Genomic DNA, 23,197 nt, shown 5'->3' with positions numbered 1-23,197 from the left:
CGAGGCACCAGCCACAAGACATCGCGAATACCCCCACCCCTAGAAAATCGACGTCAACTAAGAACACCTAGAGTCAGCCATCGAGACGAGTTCGGGAGGGATTAGTCACCATCAAATCAAGAAAATACTCCTCTACAGCGGAACCACTAAAAAAGACATTAGGGCGAACGGTATGAAAGTAGATTGCTAAAATGCAGATTTACAACGCTGACTACAGGAACTCGCATTTGTAATAGTTTGTACACAACTTATTCTTGTATTTTTGCCAAGATGTCCGACTCACGGAAGAGATAGTACTCCTAAATAAATAGAGGAATAGTGATAGATGAAAAAACCAGGTACTACCTTCTCTTCCAAGATGACTTTAGTGCCACCGTATTCGGGGAGAAAAACATTATCACCAACTTTAACGCAGATGGGTACAGTATTGCCGTGCTAGATGGAAAATTGATTAAATATAGAGAAAAAATAATCCTGGACAAACCTCAGTAATACGGCCTGGACCAGCAGCGACAACAGTTGCTTCCAAAACTTTTCCCTTAGACTTGTCCGGAAGCATAATCCCACCCTTAGTGGTAGAAGTTGCCTCAAAGCGCTGCACAAGAACGCGATCAAAGAGAGGCAAAAAGTTCTTGAATGCTTTGGCGGCCTGCAATGACAGGAATTACTAGCATAGCACAACCCACCATTACGCACGTGCAACGAACAGGGAAAATTCTGCTGGACGGCAACCTTTGCAGCAGTCGGTTAAAACAAATCATCCGAAAGAGCAAACCATCAGAGAAATAAAAAATGCCATCATACTACTCAAATATTAATTTTCAAGGCAACCTTTGGGCGTAAATTTGTTGGTTTTTTTGTTTGCTGTATTATTTATTCCCGATTCTTTTTTTTAATTATTGCTTCCAAAATTTATTAAACGTCCTTTCCTAACCCTGTTTTTGCTAACCAATATTTCTGTCAGTCATTGTTAGTAGGCAAAAATGAAAAAATGGCTTGGCTACAGCGGAAAAATGTACATAATGGTCCTTCTTTTCCATTATTTATCGTATGAGCATACCTAGTGGACTTTTGTACTGAAGAACCCACAATCCTTATGAATAATTGCAAAAAGATGAAATTCGTGTCAGCATTTTTAGTCAAAATGATGCCCATAGCACCTACCATTGTAATAGTGCAAATAGTACTAAATAACCTATACAGTTGCCAGCATGATTCGAAAAGACTGGATTTGTGTTTATTCTTAGATTGTTTGAATTATATAAAATGAGATTTAGAACCTCGAGATTCTCCTGAAGATATAGCATTTGGGTCTAATAGGTATATTCGCTGCACAGGAGGTACTGGGGCGACTGACATGGCCCCGAGCCCAGGTCACCCGGCGAAGGCACAATGGCGAGGCGCCTCAGTGGCCCCCTTTACCGAAACGGAGAGTTAAGCAGCGTACTACAACGGAACTACCACTTAATCACCACCAAATTCTATGCCAAAAGCAATTTCCATGTTGTCGGGTTGTTAGAAGTTTGCTAATTCAAAATACAGAATTTTGCTGACCTTTTTTTGGCTTCTTCAGCTTACACCTTCCTTTTCCAAAGAGAGTAAGCAAGGTTTCAATAGTTGTAAATTTAAATTTATAAGTACGTTGGTTATTAAAAACTAAAGTTTACCCAGTGCAGAAGTGCCTCCATTCATAAGGTTCCGCCTCTAAATAAGCATATTTTGAACGCAAGGCACCGCTTGGCGTCGACTGCCATTGACGTCGCTTCACACCAATTAAGTGATTTCGTGTGTCGAAGCTCGCACCGGTGATCATACATCAGAGAACCTCTGCTCTTTCACGTAAGGCCGTGATGTACGCGCTGGATCATGAAGCTCCAATGGCCAAATTGGAAGTGCTCGGTGCTAATTCAATCTTACCGACCTGAACTCTAACGGAAAAGTCGAAAAAAATGACCCAGTTTTTCTGTTGGACCAATGATGGACAGGGCGGGATTGTGGTTGGCCTAGGCGCATGATGGAGGCGGTTCATGCACTGCAGCCCAGCCGACGCATCGAAAATCAATGGAAGAAGTGAGTGTCTACGCCTAGGTGGGATTTAGGCAGAATTTTTTTAGGCGAGGATCCAACCAACACTGCAAGTAGAGGCGTCCTCGTTTCAGAGCACTACGGCACGCTTGCATGCGCACACAAGATCCCAGGCACCAAGGTAGCACGGATTGGTCAGTGAGAAGGCGAGAGTGTGTGTGTGCGGGTGGGCGGCTTAGTCAGACCTGTGAACCGCACACAATCAAGGTAGCAGGAGCGGCAACGTCAACAAAAACCGGCCAAAAACAAGCCTGTACGATTAGTGTTAAGGTGGAGAGGTCACACCTCAGATGATTGACTCATTGACTCCAGTTACCGATACTTAAGGCGGCTACAGCTCATGTATACCCACTTGAGCACCCACACACGCACAGCAGTAACGTCAAATGCGTCGCCTGAAATTGCCTATCCAAGTGGGCTGATGGATGGGCAAAATGTCACTGCGCGCATTGAAACGGCGAATAAAGGAATCCGCGCGTTTGGCGTGGTCACCTTCCAAATGCAAAAGTTGACGTAACATCCTTTTAATAGCCTAATTACTGTGATACAAGCACGGCCATGATGTCGGCTTCATTGCTGACTCGTGCTGTTTTGATGCGATGGTTGGGAAGTGTGGTCATCGGTATTGGCTAGAGCAGTCGTGCGCCTACATAGCAGGTAAGGTAAGCAAAAATTCGGGGAAGTTTCCCTTAAGTTCATCAGACGAAAACACTTGGTCAGATGTTCCCGCAATTCCTTTGGTTTGACCTGATTGGACGTGGCAGCATCGGAGAAAGTGTCCACCGTGTTAGCTGTGGCGCACTCTTCCCCGACAGAAAGAGCGATTGAACACACACCACTGATTGCCGCTCACACAGGTGTGGTTTGTCCAAGTAACTCCTGAAGTCCCAAGACCAAGCCAGTTCTCTGTGTAACATCAGACGGCTTAACCGGCACGCTTTATTGCATTAACATAACGCCAAATTACAACTAATGAGTTTTTGAATTCTTCATCTCCATTGGAAGCCTGACACCCAGTGATTCAAATATGATTGTTGACACTGATAATTTCACGTAACCATGGCAAACCAATGCCCTCACATCGATAAATGAACGTGGAACCTGTGAAACGCCAATGACTCTTCCAACTACACATTACCTCACTTCGAAGATCCCAACTCCTGGAATGTATCGTGACTGCCAACTTGAAGCTCCGTCAAACTATTATGTGAAAATGTCACTAAGCAAAAACGCAACTTTGGATCCGATCCCTTTGACGAAGTGTAAAAGTGAACATGAAAATGCTACCGAAATTGTGAGAATCGACCATGTTTCCGAGACTGCAGATTTTTGGAAATGATGCGATTGGCAGCAGATGTTTGCGCTTTTCCTTCGCTGGAGGGACGCAGTTGTGGCAAATTCACCTGTTTGATAGAGGACCAAGACTAAGAGGCACTTGCTCCACTCAACGAACTGACTGTCACCGGCTCGAATAGAACGCAAAAGCGAGTGAGCAAGCAAAAGAAAAAAACCGTTTCGGGGACGGCGACTATGTTAAAAACACTGAAAAGTACAAATTGGCACAAACCACCAACATAATCATCAGCACGACCAACATTCGCTGCTTTGCCCTTACTGGATAATGGACAATGACTCATGCAGTGAGAGCACAGCTGGAACGCCTTCTACACAATCCTAGCGACGATAAAAATCAATATCGCGCTCTTGCTCGCTCGTACGGATGCACGGGAAAGCTATCAACGACGTCTCGACACCAAGTCACACAACACAAGGAAGCAGTCAGACCGATAGACGAAGGGCAAAAGGTGAGACCTAGGCAGAGGTAGAGAGAGTATAATAAGGGAAATAGCAGTAGTAGTAGTAGTAGTAAAAAGCGCTAGTGACAAGGACATTACGAAAAGAGAATGATGGAAGAATGCACTGCTGGCAAGTGTGCATGTGTGTATAAATATACCCAAGATTTCCATCATTTCCGTATTTGTGCAGTAGTAGCAAACATTCTGCATTTTGTGCGTGTATGCATGTGTTTGTGTGGATGGATGCATGTGTGAGTGAGGTGGGGGTGGAAGAGGAGGTAAAATTGTACGCGGGTCAGGCGGGCGACCGTGGAATGCAAAAAGTATGTTCGTGTACGTTTGTACGTACACGGGCGCGTGCTTGCCCGCGAGTCTGTCTAGATCGCGGCGCGAGTGTTGGTAGTGGTACCGTTTGCAGCAGTCAGCTTCTTGGGACTGGATCCCGCGCCCCCACGACCCCCCGCTCCGCAGCCACCTCCACCACCACCATTCTGCTTTAATCCAGAGGCGCCGCCCGTGTGTTCAACCACCATGAGACCCTCTGCGGATAAGAGGGACGTCTGCTTCAACGGAGCCAGTGGAATACCACCGCCGGCGCCAGAGTAAACATCAAGAATGATGGGCTAAAAGGGAAAGCCGCAGGAAGGCAAAAATTCAGGATTGTCAAAAGAGCCCCTTCGGAGTGCCACAAAGATGGAATACACATCAAATAGATGGACCTAAAGGATCAGACAACTCCCAACAAGTTGATGGTCGTCCCTCTCTCATTCCAGTCTTTATGGCACCCCAATTCCCGTTTTGCTACTCCTACTCATTACTTTTGTACTATTTGTTCGGCTGCCATGCAAAGTGGATGGAAAAGGTGAACGAGAACAATTACCTGGGGAGTGGGGGTGCCATAAAGGTGAGGAGTTTGGGGAGCCTGTTGGGAGGAGGTCTGACCTGCGCAATTGCTGGTGCAGCTGCCGTTGCCGTTGGTGGAGGTGGCAGTAGGAGTGACAGTTATAGTGGTGTTGGTATTGTTGTGGTTGTTATTGGCAGACGGTGAAACAAGGTGTCTATGGGTAGTTAGCAGGGGACTCGAGGTGGCCGCTATACCGCCCTCGAAGATCGCCGGCGCGAACACCGCGGTTGGCAGGAGCGTCGGCTGCAGCTGTTGTGGTGGACTCATTAGGCCGTCACAATGAAAAATACTTGGCTGTAAGGATGAGAGAGAGAGAGAGGTATAGATAGATACATTGACAATGGGAGCGAAGGGAGAAAGAAAGAACGGAGAGCGGAAAAGTCACCACAGAGTAAGGTGGAATAACGTGAACTTGGCGATGAAGACGAAGAAAGAGGAAAGTTGAAAGCGAAAACCAGAAATAACTGGCAAACGCTGTTCGTACCACAAGCAATGTAATGTATGGGAAAATAACTAGGAACCGAACTGGGCTACAGCACAATCAGTAGCAGCGTCAGCAGAAACACTTAAACTCGAATACGTGTATTGGTGGTGTGGACGACGAGTTTGATCAACTATCATACCTCTACCGACTCCATGAGGCCCGAGGAATGGGCACTGTGGTCAGTGCTATAGTCGCTTGTCGTGGTAGTGTTCGGCAGGAAAGCCAGCTGCTGCTGTTGATGATGTGGTTGTTGTGGTGGTAGTGGCAAATCGTGAGAGTGGATCTATATCAACCAAACACAGAAACGCGCGATCAGATGATTTGCACATGGGTACAACGATAATAGCAACGCCAATGATGATATGCTCTCTTTTTCACTCATTTCACGGGCATATGCACGCAAATTTTAACGGGGGTAAGAGAGGGGATGGGAACTTGAATAGAGAGGAGAACAGGGTTTAGAAATACATGGGAAATCGGAAGAGAGAAAGCTTTGGTTCTAGTCATCGGTTTTGAGACGGGGTCGTTTGGCTGAACGCGTCTCTTCCCCTCCGGAATCTCCAACAACAGTAGCGGCAGTCACCGTAGGAGTCATCAAAGCAGCATCACTCAATCCAAAAGCCGATTGTTGTTGTTGATGATGTTGGTATAGAAACCGCGAGAAGAGGCTCTCGTAAAGACCCCCACTCACCTGTTGAGATGCAGTCTGTGACACGGACTGTCCTGTAGGCGTTGTAGCAGATCCATTTGTAAGAGCCGAGGGAGAGGGTGCGAGGAGAGCACCACTACCACCACTGCTGTGTTGCGAGGCAGCAGCAGCGGCAGCGGCGGCGGAAGGCGAGGACCACCTCCAAGCTGCGGCTGCGGCAGCAGCAGCAGCGAGCTGTTGTTGGGCGGCCACAGCAGCTGCCAGCGCAGCCACTTGCGGTGATTGAGTGACGTCAAGGACGCCATTACAGTTACCACTTACAGCGCCACCCAGCGTTGCAGGGGCATGCTGTCCTACCGACACCGAGGGCGCCGGCGTCAGCTGTGGTGGAGGTGGTAGACCTGCTGACGTAGTGCCAGATGAGTTGTGACCATTCGCAGCCGTGTTGGCGGCGTTAGACCACTGAGAGGCCGCCGCCACTGCTGCTGCTGCCGCTGCCATCATCGCTGCTTGCGAAGTCTGCCCCCCAGCTGCCAATGGAGCTTCAAGCGAGAGGGAAATAGATGTGGTTTAGGGGATATGTAAGTCATATGGATATATGGAGTCAGTTAAAGAATACAACTCTAGGTTTTGAGATATGAATCCGTTACCTTTAAGTCATTTTAACACTTTTATAAATAGTGATTTCAAAGGCTCAGTAGCAATGGGAAAAACAACAAATTTAACCCCAGAACTAGTTTTACTAGAACCAATTTTTCAAGGAAAGTGGAATCAGGGAAATGAGCTTGTCCCGAAATATCTTAGTGACTGCAATCTGTTCTATAATTGGAATTTTCGGAACATAGTTTCATGTATTCTCTGCATCCAGAACAGGTTCCTTTGGGTAAATCTTCTTATGAGAAAATTCGAAGGAAAGGAATCTCTAGGTGACAAAAAAAGTCTGCATTGGTAAGACTCCTCGGTTTGGGGAAATACATCATAGCTTCACTTATTTGACATTTGCGCTTTCGGTAGCAGAAGGCCCCTATTCACACAATCACTCACATCCATGTGATTCAGTGCCAGATGTGAAGGAATATGTCTAACCTCACAACCTAAATCATCCACTGACTATCTAGTCAAATTACAATCCCACATTTTGATGAAAAGAGACCTCCTTTCATAAATATCATCATTTTAAGTGAGAAAGGCACAATTCCATAAAAATGGGGAAAGGGGCGTGGAGGGCAGAGAAGATGGCGTACCGGTGAGGGAGGCCTGTTGGTACTGTTGGTGGTGCTGGAGTGTGGCAAAGGTGGCAGCTGCGGCATTTTGATGGGCGGCAAGATGCGACTGAAGGGCTGAATACTGCACTGCGGCTGCCGTCGCTGCTGCTGCTGCCGCTGCCTGTTGGTTTGGCTGCGGTGAGAGATACATTGCACCGTTGGCCTGCTGCAGGAGCATCTGCTGGTACGTCGAGCCTGGCTGCAAAAGAAATGAGTTTTTAAGGACGATTAAAGTATAAACTTCCCAGACAAGAAAGTACAATGGAAGCCAAGGTACCAAGCAACATGACACTTTTAAATAATCATGCATTCCGAAAATCCTTAAAATATTTAAATGCAATCTTTTTTTAAAAAAAAACTAAAATTAATAAAGCTGCCAGATTGTCACTTCTCACTTTCGCAATGGCTCAACATTTCCTTATCAAATAATTTCGGTGCGTATGAATTAAAACACCGCTACATTTAAAGTATTTTGGAGAGCTACAAAGATCCCCTTCCACGCAAATGACAATCTTTAGTGCAAATAATAACCGAAGTTTTATACAGATGTCTAGTTTATGAGTTATCATCCGCTAAACAAAATCCACCAAGTTGTTAGTGGAAATGAAGCAAAATACACGCTTTGTACCAACATTCCGAGAAACTCGGCGTAACGTCTTTGAGCTGAAACCAGTTTAATTGACCATTCAGTGGATTTGAAATGGGGTTTCACCTGTTGAAACTTAATTTTATAAAAGAGAGCATAGCCCTTATTAGAAAACCCTTTGAGAGATCTTCAAACCCCGAAATCCGAAACGAGCGTAGAGTATGAAGTCACGAATTTTGCAATAATTTCGATGGCAATTTAGTATCAAAGAATCACATTAAGACAATAATTATGAGATGTCTGGGCGCTTCTCCTAAACTTCGACTCTAATACTTCAATTTCGAATACGAAACCATGAAAACATTTAGCTTGAAATCATAAGTGACCAATTGTTTCTGTGATGGAAAAAGTAGTTAGGACTTTAGAGCGAATTGCATGAAAAATTGAGCCAACTCACCTGTGCAAGTACTGAGTAGTCTTGTCCGGTCAACGGAAAGATTGGCATTCCACTTTGAAAGCTGCAGGGAATTGCGGCTCCGCCGGGGAAAAATAGCGCTGGTGGGACGTCAGCTGAAATCGAGGAAATCGACACATGGTTGAAGGGCGATAGTGGGGAGAAGTAGACAAAAATGAGGAAGACGATCCGTTTTTTGGGCAAACAAGACACGCAGAAAAGCAAAGAAACAAAGACATAACGACTGAGCAAATAAACAACAAGAAATGACGATAATGAGATGGATGTGCGTGTGGAGAAGTGAGCAAAGCGCGAAGCCATGCGCAGCACCGCAAAAACGAGTTGGGACTCTCACGCACGCACACATGCTGCACAATCGGGCTCGACCAACATACCTGGACGTGGGAAGAGCTGCTGCAAACCAAAACACAAAGAAGGAACGATGCATTCAAAACGGTGAGACGAAATGGAGATGAATTTGGAGGGGAGAGAGGAGCGTATACTGTAGACATGCAGGACGCACCAGGACAACACGCTCGCACGCACACGTACAAAGGTAGGCGAAGCTCACCTGTTTGCGAATGGCATGGCCTATGTTCAACTTGCGGTCCTTGAAGATGAGCGTCTCTGACTCGTTTTTGATGATCTTTTCGGCCACTTCCTGACTCTCGAATGTGACAAATCCGTAGCTCCTAAGTCGGTACAGAGGAATGATGAGAGAGGAAGGGCAAAATAATGCCCACAACATGTGCACAATATTCGTACCCCTTCGAGACGCCGAGTCGGTCGTTGATGATCTTTACGTCCTTTACCTGACCAAAGCTGGAGAAGTACGTCTTGAGCTCCTGTTCGGTAGTCTGGAAGGTTAGAAATGAGAGTGGCGACTTCAAGAGGGCTGTTTTGTCATTTTAGGCAAACAGCAAAATCAATTCGCCGCAGACCAGTCCTGAGAATGACCCCAAAAACGTAGAAAAAATCAGGCAAAACTTCGTCTCATTAGAAAACGAGTTTAATGGCTTTTTTACTTGGAGAGAACTAAACCGGCTATATACCACCGACCCCGCGAACTCATTATTTATCTGAACAAATAGTGAAAGTGGGTGAAGCAAGGAGAGATGATGATGTCATGAAGAAGTTAATCTAAGGAGAGAACTTACACAGTCGTAATCTAGGACGCTGTTGAATGTTAAAATTGACTTTGCTAATAAGTTGCCATTGGATCAGTAAAAGGGTCATAATACGCGACAATTGTGTCAGGATATTAACTTTCATGACTAAGCAAGCGATAGTGGTGATGATGGTTCAATTTACCTTGCCTTCAATTTAAAGCCAAGTTGGAGCATTTAAAAAAAATCATAGAATCCGTAACCTAATTTTTTACGCCTGGAAGTCCGACATAGCCAGGCCGCGGTTAATGAGGAGGGACAATCACATTTAAGGAGCTATTGCGGGCATTCACGACCTGCCAAGAATACAGTAAAAGCTGCCTCTAATGCTAGTCATTAAAATTTCGTTTTGGGTATGAGAAGACAGATGATTGGTTGTTTTTAAACCAGTGAGCATCTCAGAAATCGATGAAAAGTGTGCTATTTTAAATGGAACATATACGAGAACTAAGGACGGAACTTTGTTGTGCGAGAAACAACGATATAAAAAGAGACCGTCTGTGGAGTACCAAGAAAAGAGCAGGAAAGCAAAACACTTGCATTGGAGGGGATGCCGCCCACGAAGATGCGATTGGGGATTAGGGTGCCGAATTTGGGCGCGTTGGAGGACGAGGCAGAGGCTGATCCTGCGCCGAGCAGTGCCTGCCCCGCATTTGCAATCGGCACACCCTCGGGGTCCACGTAGCGTGCAGCAAACTCCGACGCCTGCACGTTCACGCTCGTCTGCTTAGACAAGCGTGTGAATGGAGAAGTCAAAAAGACATTATTAAAAAAAGCAAAAACAAACATCAAAACAATTTAAACACATGAAAACCCGATTATTACAGGATATAAGCAAGTCGTGCTTATTATTCCTGGCAATCTAACGGAAAAAAAAAACAAGAAAAGCCCACAAAAAGGAAATTGCAAAAACGATGCGAATAGCGACTAGAAATCCACTAGTACTATGATGACGCATTAACAACTAATGGAACCAAAATAAGAAATAATATAATAAACTACCAAAACTGTCTTCAAAGACCTCTACGCGATTGTGCATGTTACTAACTTCGGAGAGAGTTAATTTAATCCCTATTGACATTCAAAAGACCACTTAAAGAAGAATTAAGAAAGTTCGAGTTAAAAGCGAATCCAAGTTTATTGGAAAATGTGCTGCTCGTCACAAGAAGAAAAGCAAACCAGATAACCGTCAAAAATAACTTTCTAGATCCAATGGGGAATTAAAGTGATTGCTAGTGAAAAGCCTGGTTGAGCGTGTTCCTAATGAGGCTCTGTTTTCAATTACTTTCCTTTAAAGCAGGAAAATGAGAGGCGAATGAACTGACGGCTTGAAATGTGAAACGATATTATGAAATAAGAGCAGTGGAATATAGCAAAACTAAAAGCACTCTTAGAGATTAAACTTAACACGAAGACGTAAACGACAAATAACCTGTGTATCAATCGTGCCACGTTGAATAGTGGATTGAAGTACCTTTGGTAGATTTCAGACGAGCAAAGTAGATAGAGGAATTAGAATATTTGAAATCTTATTAGACAGCTCAGTCGCCATAGCTATACAGACAGAAACCTTTCATACCTCTCGTATCAGCAGACAGGAAATTAGGAAATTAGGACGGAACTTGTCTTAAACCAGATAAAACCATTTTAGTAAGTAAAAATTGCTTCTTTAAAAATCCAGATAGTCTCAAATTAAGAAACACAACATAACATTTGCCAAGTTTCAAAAACCATTAGTAGTTCTTGAAGTCTCTACTAGTAAAACTACCAAAGAAGTTCATCTTGACGAGCGAAACATTTGACTTAGCGAAATCCGATGAAAGGAATAATAAACCTTCACACCAAGCAAGAGTTAATTCCCCTAGTTAAGAAAACTCTTTAGGTATGAATATATGAGCATATGGCTGAAAGAGAAAGTAAACAAAACACTTGCGCAAAATGTACAACTTAATGTGCGTACAATGAGTAAGACAAAACTCCCAATGAACCCTTAAACCGGTATAACAACCAAAAAGAAAGAAGCTCCAGGCATAATCAAGGCTTAAAGAGGAGACTGCTCACCATGAGTGATGAGGAAAGACTTGAGTACGGCGCTTGGATGCAAAAAGGGAGGAAGAAGAGGACTAGTGGAAGATGTGCGCGGAAGAGCAGGAGCAGCTACGAAGCGGCGTCAAGAAGGACTGACTGTTGAGATTCGCAAAACGCGCCTCAGTCGCCAATGGCTGCATGGCGATCGATTGGGAGAAAAGGAAAGACACCAATCAGGGCGCAGTTAGTGGCGTAAAGCAGTTGGTTGCGGGAAGTACATACGCGCGCACTTCATCGACCAATCAGTGGAGAGTGCGCGCACGCCTCCAAACAAAACTTTCCCCTCTAATTGACAGGTTGTTTCGCCTGAACCACCAAAAGACGGAAAACTAACTCATTGCTCGTTAAAAAATGGTCAAAATGGGAGATTTAGCATAAGTGAAGTTGGAGGCCGCAAAATTATCGGCGCCCAGGTTATTCATTAACCATTTTCCACAGGTACATGGGTTTTGACAATGTTCTACAAAAAACTTTAGAATGAGAATTTTAAAGTTGGCAAATTTTTGAGAGTAAACCTACCTAATACACAGTTTTAAGCATTAAGTTTCATAGTAGACCATTTGAGTTTAAATTTCTTCTGATTAAACTGGTATAAGTGTGGCATTAAATAGTAAAGCCTATTCCTCTTTTCATATAGGGCGCCACAATTGGAGTTTGAGATCATAAATGTCGAAACCAAAAACTTTTCTGTACATTTTTGATCAAAACACTAAAGATCTTGCGTTCTTTCAGATGTATTATGCCTTCAGGGGGAATGGCGCAACATCAGGTTGTTTACTCCCACCCATCCAAAGTCCTAGCCATCTCGTCTTTAATTTGCCTTCCGAAGTAGAAATTAGCAACCTGAAGCTTTGCACTGCAGTAAAAAAACGTATTTTTTCAAGCAGAAAAAGTGAAAATGGGTGAACTTTAGGTTACAGAGAAAGGGGTAGTTTCTAATACAGTTTTCAAATTCCTTTCTAAAAAATGCCAAGCAGCTGAAATTGATATTTTGCAACGCTGAAGTGGGGATCGTCTGTCAAAGTGTACCTCACAGAATCAGATATGACCTTAATGGGAAAAAGGTGTTTTATTCTTTCATGAATCCATCAATTTCCACCCTAACGACAACAACAACAGCAAAAGTGGTCCTAATCTATGACCATTGTAGTGGAATTTTTTGCACACCCGGGCAATAAACACCTCGGTAACTTTGAAATATTGCACATTGTGCCAATTTATTCGCCCAGGATGCTCTTTTTTTCCTATCCCTAAAGCCTGCTTCCCGCTTCGAAATGCCATTTGGATTGCACCAGCAATCCAAACTATGAATAAGCCGTCTAGGGTCCACTTGATCGCAACTCCGCTCATCGATTTTGGCTACCCACGTGGGCATCGATTTTTAACCGCTTTTGACCCCCACCCAGTCCTTCCCCTCCTCCACATCGTTCTCATATAGTGCATTGCGTGCGGTAGGTAGGCCGAAAGTTGTGAACTGTGGTCATGGCGATTTCCTGGATGAGGTCTAATCAGCGCTGACCACGTGTGTCTCGGCTGATTAGCACCTTCTTTCCGTTCACCCAGGTAACCAACTTCGTCTATTTTGCCTGCATTTCTTCAAATTGCTTAAAAATTGCGTATTTAGAATAAATTCTAACAGAAGGGCTCTTAGATTCTGCCTGTTTACTATAACTTGGAATTATGTGGAGAGGAGGAGGCGCAGGCATTTTTCTGCATAACTCAAGAGTAGTCCACGACTGAAGCACTTTAGCCAAAAAATTAATATGCTATTGCGTACAGTTAGAACTATCAGAAATAATTAATGTCGTTAAACTTATTTAACTACTGAATTAAAGCAGATTAAGCAGCAAACAAGTGTCTTCCACCTCGTGTTAACCAAACAGCTATTCTGCAAGAAGGTCGAAAAGCGAAATCTAATTAGACCTAATCAATTAACTGCGAAAAATAGACAGGTGAGCAATTAAATTACAATAATCAATCAATAAATCGATTCTCATGCGTACAAAAAACCGATGAAATTAAGTTAGCTTAATTAAAGACAAACACCCTAGCACCTTTTTTAAAAAAGAAATACATTTCTAAAATAAAATACACTTCAAACGGATGTTTAAATGTCTATTTTAACTTGGTCATTTCAACACTATATATTAACAAATGCCAAATGTAAGAATCCCTACTTTCAAATGCACAAAATGTTTGTTAGAGCGATTGAAGGGATCTGAACTTACCGATGTTTTAACTGCTACTTCATTATATGCATTTGTGTTTCGGTTTTTGAGGTGTTATTTTGGTCCTGTATGTAAATGCGATGGTATAGCTGCGTCTGGTGATGCATCGGGTTTGCTAATCCATCCATTCCTGTGTCCAACAATGGTTACCAACAAACGTTACTTCAAAATTATTTAATTTAGCCACATTTTCTTTTAATAATGAATAAAGACCTTGAAATTACTGTAGCCACCTACCCTGAGACTTCCCTAAAGGCGAAAAGAGACAATACTCGGGCAGAAAATACACTCCTGACGCACAGGTGATAACGGAACTACCAACATGGCCCGGAGGCCACCTTAACCTCCGATGGTACAATGGCGGATCACCTGAGCTGTCCCTTTACAAAAAACGAGAGTTAAACAACCAATCAATTACACTTAATCGCAGCGTCACTGATCCCTCTTTACAATTCTGCTAAATCTGTGGTTTCGTCTTTTTCGGCTACTGCATTGGCTGACTGGAAAACGTGCTGGCCATCACGTTTATCCATTGCCAGTAGTAAGAACACTGCCCCGAAAACGGACATACTACGAAGGACGGGTCTACTCCTCCTTGATACCTTGTTCTCACTTCAGTTCTGCCTCACCATAGCTATCTAAGTCCTATCTAGCTCGTACATAGTGTCCAAGTGACTTTAGGTAGTTCCCCTTTAATCTACTTGCTGCCATTTGTGAGTCGTTTTCATCATTTCTTTACCAAAAGTCCAAAAATAATTTTTGCTCATTTGACAGCTTGCCTGCTTACAGTTTAATTATCTGACATTATCGAAATACCAATGGGTTATGTAGCCCTGCCCTTCCCAACACCAAATTGACAACACCTGTCACTCCCTTGCCCAAATGTCAGTCTCTCACATGTGATATTTCAGTGGGGATGGCTCACGGTCTGTTAAGTAAATATGCATTTCCTTCCCTCTAATATTTTTATATTTTTTATCCCATTATTTCTATCTCCACCACAAATTATCGTTCGGATTCGCACTTGCTGAGTTGTGCTCGATGAGGCATTCACCACACGTGGAGCTTTTTTGTCTAGGCACGCAAATTTATGAGATTATCGATCAATAATTACCTGCATCATCGGTGAAAATATTGATTTATTTTTAACGATCCACACAGCCAGGCACGTTGTACCCTGTGGCAAGTATGACTCACCGAAGTTTACCGAACCCTAATTTAACGGATCAAGTTAATGAAATCTTTAATGCTTGGAGTTCCATTTTATTCCTCCATTTGGCGTTATGGGGCTTCACAGATAATATTTTCGAATAAAAAAGGGAATAACTCCTACCTTACAAAGGAAAAAATTGATTCTTGAGATATTGCCGACGAAGAGAAAAAAAAGCGGCGTAATGGAAATTGTGATGCAGCTAATACTATGTGCCTGGATAGGGTGTTAGAAAGATGGTCATTTCGTATCATCGAGGGGATTACACGCCTTCCGTTATGGAGGAGAAAGGAGCCTTTATTGTTATGCAGACCATTTGCAATGAATTAACGTGAAGATATGGACATTTGCCAGTAAGGAGATACGACTGCACCACCCGCCCTCCATATGGGAGAAGATTTTGTGCTTATGTAACTTATTTTTAGCCTACAGCAAAAAAGGGCGCATATTGATGCTAAATCGTTGCATAATTGGGTTTTCACTAGGTAATCTCGACTACTATGACCAAATTGCCTTAATCAAGTCAAAAGCAAAGCTTTTGGATGGCCCGATTTCTAGATTTCTTTAAGTAATGGCGAAGGTGCTAGTGCATTCCTCCTCCGTGTTCGTTTTATAGGCAAAGAAATGACCATACCATGCCATTTGTCTTTTCTGGACCCTCTTGAAAACATTTCGCTGGGAGATTGGTGTAACATTTGTGTGATTTACAAGTCGCCTACACCTTCCGAATCAACAATTTGGTAGCTAAAATGAACTTCCAATGGGGCAGCCTTCTATTTCTGAGCCCAAAGTGTATCACTGTTATCCCTTATCTCCCAGTCCGTGAAAGCCCATTTAAACAACTTTTTTTCACTTTGAATCGTACAGTCACATTAAGTGCGGTGAATACGATTGGGGATATTAGAAACCAAGCCGTTGTACAATATCTCAAAATAAGAATTTCAACTACCTTAAATTTGTACATTTGGACTATGTGGCTGTGTTTGATGTCACCGCCTCGAACATTAAAGCTGCGCAGTTGGAAAGTAACACAAAGTGGGCAATCGAATCTTAAAATAATTCATTAAACGTCTAAATATAAGTAAATACATTCAATCTTTCAAAAAGATAAAGAGTCGGCCTAAAATTAAATCTGCAGAAATGTGTCTAGCTTGGTAAGATGAGATATACTGTGATGTGTCGGTTTTGGTAGAGGAGTTACAGATGCTCTCCACCGGGCGAACTGGCCATCGGAACATTTTAGGGGCCCTCCAGACCCTCTGTACGTCAACAATACATCCTGCCCTAGTATTTTGGATTGCTTTTTATTTAAAGAAGTCTAGGGACTCTGCATTAGTGGCAGCGGAAAGCAAACCCAATCTTAGAGGATATTCTTCCTAATTTCTACCTTTAAAAGATAAATCTTAGCGTGGCGGAAGAAGTGCATGAGGTACGAATTGGGAAATCAGTGGCGACCCCTAACAGAAGGCCTGAAAATGATGTCTACCTGTGGCAACTTCCCCAGCCCCGCGGCCTGCAGTATATATATCAACAACGACATCGGCACTAGCCTTAAACCATCTGGAAAAGTAAGTTCCGAAGCTACCTACCGCACCTATATGAAGATATCAATGAAGTAAACACGCGGCACCTCCTCCATCTCGTTTCCACCTAGATAGAACCCAGCGAAATATGGCTGGCAGCACTAAAATGATAACAAAGTGGAAAGGAGGAATTGGCCCATCCTTGTTTATAAGACTCTGCTTTTAGGGCAGCGTTTTTACGACTAACGATGGCATTTTGGACTGCCAGCACGTTTTTCCGTCACCCAATACAGTTGCCGAGACGGACGGAACGCCAGATCCAGCAGAATTATTAGGAGGGATTAGTGACCCTGCTGTTCATTGTCCTCTCAGATGAATGCTAATTCAATGACTGGCACGATTGGTTCTTGACGCTGGATGTTGGGCAGGCGGAGTTCCTTGGACGATACTCAAAAGGGGAGAGAGATGCTATGTATTGCTTTGGTTGTTTGTTTAACTCACGATTTTGATGAGCGGGCCACAGAGGTGCTCCTCCACTGTGACCCTGACGGGTTGGCAGGCCCCCGAGCCAGCCCTACAGTAGTTTTATGTCATCTTGGTGATTAAGAATTCGAGCTTTAAATGCCTTGAAATAAAACAAATTTATAGCAAATTAATTGAGCCCAAGGGCAGACAAATTCAAAAGCTCCACACAAGTGTCTTCTGATTATTTATTATGAGCAGGCACTAAGAGCCAATTCTTATCACAACAAGCTACATTCCATTGGTTACGCATTGCATTTTGGGGGGCGGATGTTCCTCTGCAACTTTCTTTTTCGCAAATAACTTTTTCGGCGTCTGTTTGCTATCAGGCATACATAGTACGTTAATGTAGTCCGCAGTTTTTGTTGTCATTGGGGGGTTGGTGTCTTCCATTAGCTGCAAAGTCCACAAATTCTAATTATGTCAAGCTTGAAGAAAATTCCCCGCTGCATCATATTAATACGGCCTCCTGTGCACACCTTTTTGCCTTCATTCTGTAAAATTGCCACAGAAAATCATAAAATCACTCCATTTTTGTATAATTTGCACCCAATTGGAACACATGTACACTTCAAGCAAGAGTAATAAGTAAAATGTTGTCTTCGGGAACAAAGAAGGGGCAATGCCGCCACTTTACTTCGACTGGTATTCGGACAACCAGATCGATTGATTAACATTGTATCTTCCACCTTTGCCTAGCCACTCGCTTTATTTTCTTTTAGTTAGTACTCGATAAAAAAATGCGAAATTTGTTTTGGCAGTATTAAAGCTTTTTTGTCAGCTACATGTTTAAATAAAACACCGTTCTAATAATTTTTTAGGAAAAGTTTGAGGAAACCTTGTCTTTAGTCAGCAAAGAAATCAATGCCTACTTGTGATTGGTTAATAATTATTAATTTGCGAGCGCACTTTACATGCAGTGACCAATCTCATCGCGCCATTTACCAGCAGCCTTATTGATTATTGAAGAGATTGAAAATAATTAGTTATAGGGCACTAAAAGGCTTCAACTACGTTAATACTATGATATCTAGAAACCCCTTGAGGGCATATGATTATGCTATGCATTTGTAACCAAAAAAAGGAGTCATTTTTTTTTTATTTAATCACATTAACTGATTGACTTTAGTAAGACGCAAAGATACAGAGGAAGTCATATAAAAGGCTAAAAATTATTCAATTTTGATTAAAAATTAAGTCCTGATATGGGTGGAACAGTCCTCTAAGCGAAATTAAATGATATCCAAATGCCAAATACTCTATTATTGCTGGAATTTCTGAAAGTGCACTTAAGGTTACATTGCAGGAATGCCAGAGGCGAGGCGGGAAAATTGCCCAGTCAGCTGTGTCACTTCCACCGATGTTGGGCAATCACGGGAGGGTTTTTTCATCCAAAACATGCTTATTTTTCATCCTCGCAAGATAACCTTTTAAGAAGATTGCTCCCAGAAAAAATAATGACCACTGCAAATAATGCCCAGGGCTTAATCAAACTTTCCCGACCACATTCCTAAATACTATAAAAATTCACACTATAAATTGGAGCATTCTACTTTGACTATTAGGTGGCAAGTACGGTTATTTAAAATCAACTACATTTCCTTTGTTTTAGAAAATCTTTCTCTGATGAACAAGATTGGTGTTAAAATCCTAATTATTTTAGAAACAAATTATAATCACGGACCTTCGGATAAAAAAGATAAAATTAGCCTAAAAGTATTATTATGTTCAGTTGAATCTAGATCTGTTTCTACTTAAATATTTTGCTAAAGACACCCTTCACTTAAATGAATTTGGCTTTCATTTTTTATTCCTTTGCGGCGCGCTTTTCAAAGTGGGACATTGGGCCAATCGCTATTATCATTTTCAGTCCCAAAATGCGCTCTTTCCAGAGCACTTGTAAGGGAAAATAGGCAAAATCATTGTTTTCCTTTCAGGGTGTGTTGCGGTCGTAAATTTAAAGTTGTGCCGATAAGACGGTTGTTTAGACCATATGTGCTCGCGCTTCTGACCAAGTTTATGAACGAGTGTTTCCCCAGATTCGTTCTAATCTTTTCATTTGGTTAAACAATCCGGGGTTGACTTTATCCAACGAATTGAGTTTAAGGCCATTCCCCTATTTCGGTTTCTATTTATTTCGTAAATAGGACCGCCCTGTCGTTTGCGTATTGTGTGGACACGAGGACTTGATATCTTCCAAATGGTCTCAATATGATAGGAAAAACCCTCTAGCAGAGTAGAAATCTTTGGGAATTAAAAGCATTGCTTGCATTAGGATGTTTAATAAATAGTTATCTGATTATGTGAGTGGGGATTCCAAAAGAAGAGTTGCTGGAGAGGAGGACTGGGTATGCCTATCACCACAACCCGGAACGTGCTTTATTTAGGATTTTGTATGGTAGAAAGCTTGCAGAGCATATATCTAGTTTTGAACTAAGGTTGCACTGCGTTCACTGTGTTGTTCACCATCGGTCAGTCTGTTTACAACGTGATTTGGTGCAAAAACATTACCATAAACTGACAAATAATACGTGCCACATATTTGTGACCCCATTAGCGAACCTGTACAATGCAAAAATACGCCATAATTTAGTGGTAGAAAAACCTGCCAAAATGTGGTACGGCTTTTGTCTTCGACTTTATACAGAGTTGTAGCGATGCAGAGAAGTAGGGTGGACACCTTTATCCTATCCTCTCTTGATGCATTACTTAACGAACAAATTGCTTACTCCTCATCCACTCCATCTACCAACTTTGAATCTCTCCATCCAGGGCCTGCTCACTTGAATGCCTATCTTGAATCTCTCCACCCTGGCACCGCCGGTCGCTGATCCATCTATCCTGGGTACTCATCCCTTGGACCCTCCACCTCTCCATCCACTTCAAAGTTGTCAGTCAAGTTGCTTAATTCTTAAAAGAAAATTAAAACATTTGATCCTTTTACTTGTCATTATTTTGATTTTACACAATAATTACTATAATTGTCACATTTGTAACCATAGGTAGCGCCCCGAGACCGCCTTGAAGACAAAAGGAGATGCACCACCAACATACGGAAGGGCTACAGGGCTACAGGCATGCCCCCGAGGCCAGACCGCCTGGCAGAGGTACATTTGTGGAGCTTTTCGGTGACTTTACCAAAATCAAGAGTTAGCAAAACAACCAATGTATTACATTTTTTGTAGGAACTTCTACCTTAAAGCCAAATCCCTCTTTATGATGTGCATTTTTAATGATCTCCAGCCCTTGGCAAACTTGTAAGGTGCAAAAAAATATTCCAGCTTAACTTTTGTGTGTGAAGATGCTACCAGCTGAAAAAAATGAAGCAGAATTAAGGGAGGAAACGGTAATCAAATCCCACACTTCTATGGTGACACCTTTGGTAAATAAGCTTTGTTTGCAGGGGATCAATGAACCTTCCACTCTGGGGTGCTAAAATGTCTTCCAGAGTGGAGGATGACCTTTCCTAAAAATATTAATGACTTTTTCGCGACCTTTATGCAATCCTAATGGTGTTTACGCCTTATTTTCAGTCGAACAGAGGAATGGGGACCGATTAGGCCAAACCTGGGTTCAGAGCTTAGAAAAGGATAACAATCGTATTTCTGTGGATAAAAAGGGGGATTTATTTGCTGACATGGTGATCTACTGCATACTCAATGTATGACCGAGACTTGAAGACCAGCTTCTGCTTCGGAAGATTTTTACTGGTGTTAATGTTTGTACCTAACGGATGCTGACCCTCGGAGATGGTCCACACTTGTGCCTGATGCCAGTTTTTGCAGTTGTCACAGCCATATTCGCCATTTGTAAGCTTCCATCATAGGCATGGCGTCGACTAAGTCTTCTGCGTGTTGACATTGCCCTCGTATGAGTGACTGGAATGGTGGTGGTGTGGGGCTGCGGCAACCATGATTGGAATCGTCCCTGTCAGTTGTCGGAGCACCATTGAAGGACATTGAAGCCATTCGATCATCTCACAGTGGCTTGACCTAATATCGACATGGAGAGTGTGTTTTAGATCTTCTGTGGCTAGTGAAGAAGTTTTGCACCTTTGTCGCGAAAGGTTTGGGCTTATCACCACGTGGTGTTGACCGTTCACGTACACAATGCCACCGTGACCTGTCATGCAGCCGAAGTAGGAGGCATTCAGTGACTCTCAGGAGAGGTAGTGCATAAATAAGCACACCCGTTACATGCAAGAAGGCCACATTGTTTCTTTTTAATGTAAATTCAGTTTAAATGTTGACGAAACCAAAAGTCTCGTTTTGATATGAACGGCCTTGATATCATCGGCTGCTACTTAGTCATTGGATTTTGATTGCATGACATCAGTGGAATGCTTCAAATCAGGGTCGGGTTTTCAGGGTTCTGTCTCCTTTCCATTGCTATACTTCTCCTTTGCCCTTTGTGGCATAGGTGGTGTTGGTGGGGAGTGTTGTGTCTTTAAAATAACCTACAATATAGCTTGAAATACAACCCATTTTTGGAGAGAGAATTTACTTAAGTTTTTCATTTTAGTTGATAATTAATAATACATAGTGACATTACCACAGTTTATCTAGATGCGACTGGATTAGTATTAGTCAATTTTTATCTTTAGCCTTCATTTCAAGTACTAAAAATTACTCTTTTCTAATTTTAAGTCAAAGCTTGTCTGTGTAATAGAGAACTTTTAGCCATTTTCAGTCGTTAGTGTCAACCATCCCATTGGTTGTTGTGGTCTTGTGTTTCTTTTGGATTGGTGGATCCTCCAACCAATTCTAATAGAACATTCGGGAAAGTCGACTTCTTATTGGCCATTGCGCACCTGCTGCCTTCGTTAAAAATGTTTCTTTCGAATTCATGGATTAATAAGAAAGTGACCAGTAATTGTGTTTTATGCTAACTGATGCAGCCACCCTGTTGTCAATTCTATATAGATTAGCAATTTTCCGGCATTCTAAATCACATGTTTAACAATGCATGTATGAATGGAGAGCAACATGAATTCGATGGTATAGATTTGTTGCCACCCAAAAAGAAGGTTGTTTTTCCTTATATCTAACTTTGCATAGCCTACACCCGCTTATTTATTCTTTATCCTTAATCACTCAATTCATTAACCTGACCTATGTAATCGTAATCTGCCTCCCCGCCATGGACCCATGTACTGGCCTGCCTTCCTCTCTCGACTAATCCATACACTTCTGAATCATTCATTCAGTCTTGATCCCCTTCAACTGATCCACTTAGTGATCTAGGATACACCCACCTCGGAATCCTCTATGCCATTTAAGTCTGTTCATCATGGTTTTAACCATCCACTCCTTGTTCATTTTAAACCTATTTATCCTAGACACATCTGGCCCTCTTGTACACATTAAGCATCCATCAATGGTCCATCTGCTCCTAATCTGTTCATCATCTACCCCGGATCCTCTCGTCTACTCCATTTGTCCTTATTTACTGTTCGTTTAGAGTGCCATGGCTCAGTAGTATCATAAATATTAATGTGTTTTGCATAGGCATTTTTCTGTTATAAAAATACTTGAGGGTTGAAAGCCTAGAACGCCAGACCAATCAGAATCTTGTCATCCACACAATTAATATGACCATAACAATGCATTTAACTAACATTCAAAGCAACCATCAAGAAAGTGCTATTTTAACTTCTTGTACAAACTCTAGTGACAGTGAAAAATTCCGCAGAACATTCACCCTTAACACCTATCGGAGATGATCGCGAGTGTTGTAGTGTTTTAACTACTAATGACAATTTAAGTAGCATGTAAGCATTGCTAACTAGAAAAGGGTCAAGATGGAATTGAGTGAAATCTTCTTAGTTCCGCTTAAAATGGATAAATAAGTACTATTTGAGGAGCTCTGAAACTGAAGTTTGTATGTTCGATTAATTGGTGAAATTTAGGCAGGTGGAAAAAAGTCTGAGTTGTGGAATTCCGGAGAAACGAATCCTTCAAAGCAGTGAATAGCCAAGGTGTTTTTTATTTTCACAGAAAGTTGAATCAGATTCTCTGTCGTCTATCGGTTAGCCTACCTCTTATCAGGGTAACTTGGAGCCTCCTCAGTAGGATGAAAAGTGATGATGCATTATCTTCGCTCGGGCTTTGAAACACTCGAGTGTTGCAGAAATATGTAGCAACAGCGGAGAACATCGAGAACTATGCTTGAATCATCATGAGAGCCAGGTAGAAGGTTGTGAATGTTAAACAACCTCAACATAAGCTAAATACATGA

At 42.4% G+C, this 23,197-nt stretch overlaps 2 protein-coding genes across 2 annotated transcripts; both read right to left on the bottom strand. All coding sequences in view use genetic code 11, as the record gives it.

The window, feature by feature from the left end:
- Window positions 1-248: 248 nt before the first annotated feature.
- On the bottom strand, window positions 249-761 carry EGR_09751 (heat shock protein; the record flags this gene model as incomplete). Its single annotated transcript, XM_024499000.1, has 4 exons — window positions 249-299; window positions 346-435; window positions 485-649; window positions 687-761. 4 exons carry the CDS (start codon window positions 759-761, stop codon window positions 249-251), a joined length of 381 nt encoding a protein of 126 aa, XP_024346601.1.
- Window positions 762-4,258: 3,497 nt separating this feature from the next.
- EGR_09750 (boule-related protein) lies at window positions 4,259-8,616 on the bottom strand (the record flags this gene model as incomplete). The annotated part of the gene is made up of 6 exons (XM_024498999.1): window positions 4,259-4,504; window positions 5,409-5,552; window positions 5,961-6,460; window positions 7,163-7,382; window positions 8,227-8,339; window positions 8,583-8,616. 6 exons carry the CDS (start codon window positions 8,614-8,616, stop codon window positions 4,259-4,261), a joined length of 1,257 nt encoding a protein of 418 aa, XP_024346600.1.
- Window positions 8,617-23,197: the final 14,581 nt, after the last annotated feature.

The sequence above is a fragment of the Echinococcus granulosus genome (genome assembly GCF_000524195.1).
Source record: "Echinococcus granulosus chromosome Unknown EG_S00164, whole genome shotgun sequence".
Lineage (NCBI taxonomy): Eukaryota > Metazoa > Platyhelminthes > Cestoda > Cyclophyllidea > Taeniidae > Echinococcus > Echinococcus granulosus.
This window is presented reverse-complemented; position numbering and strand designations above follow the sequence as displayed.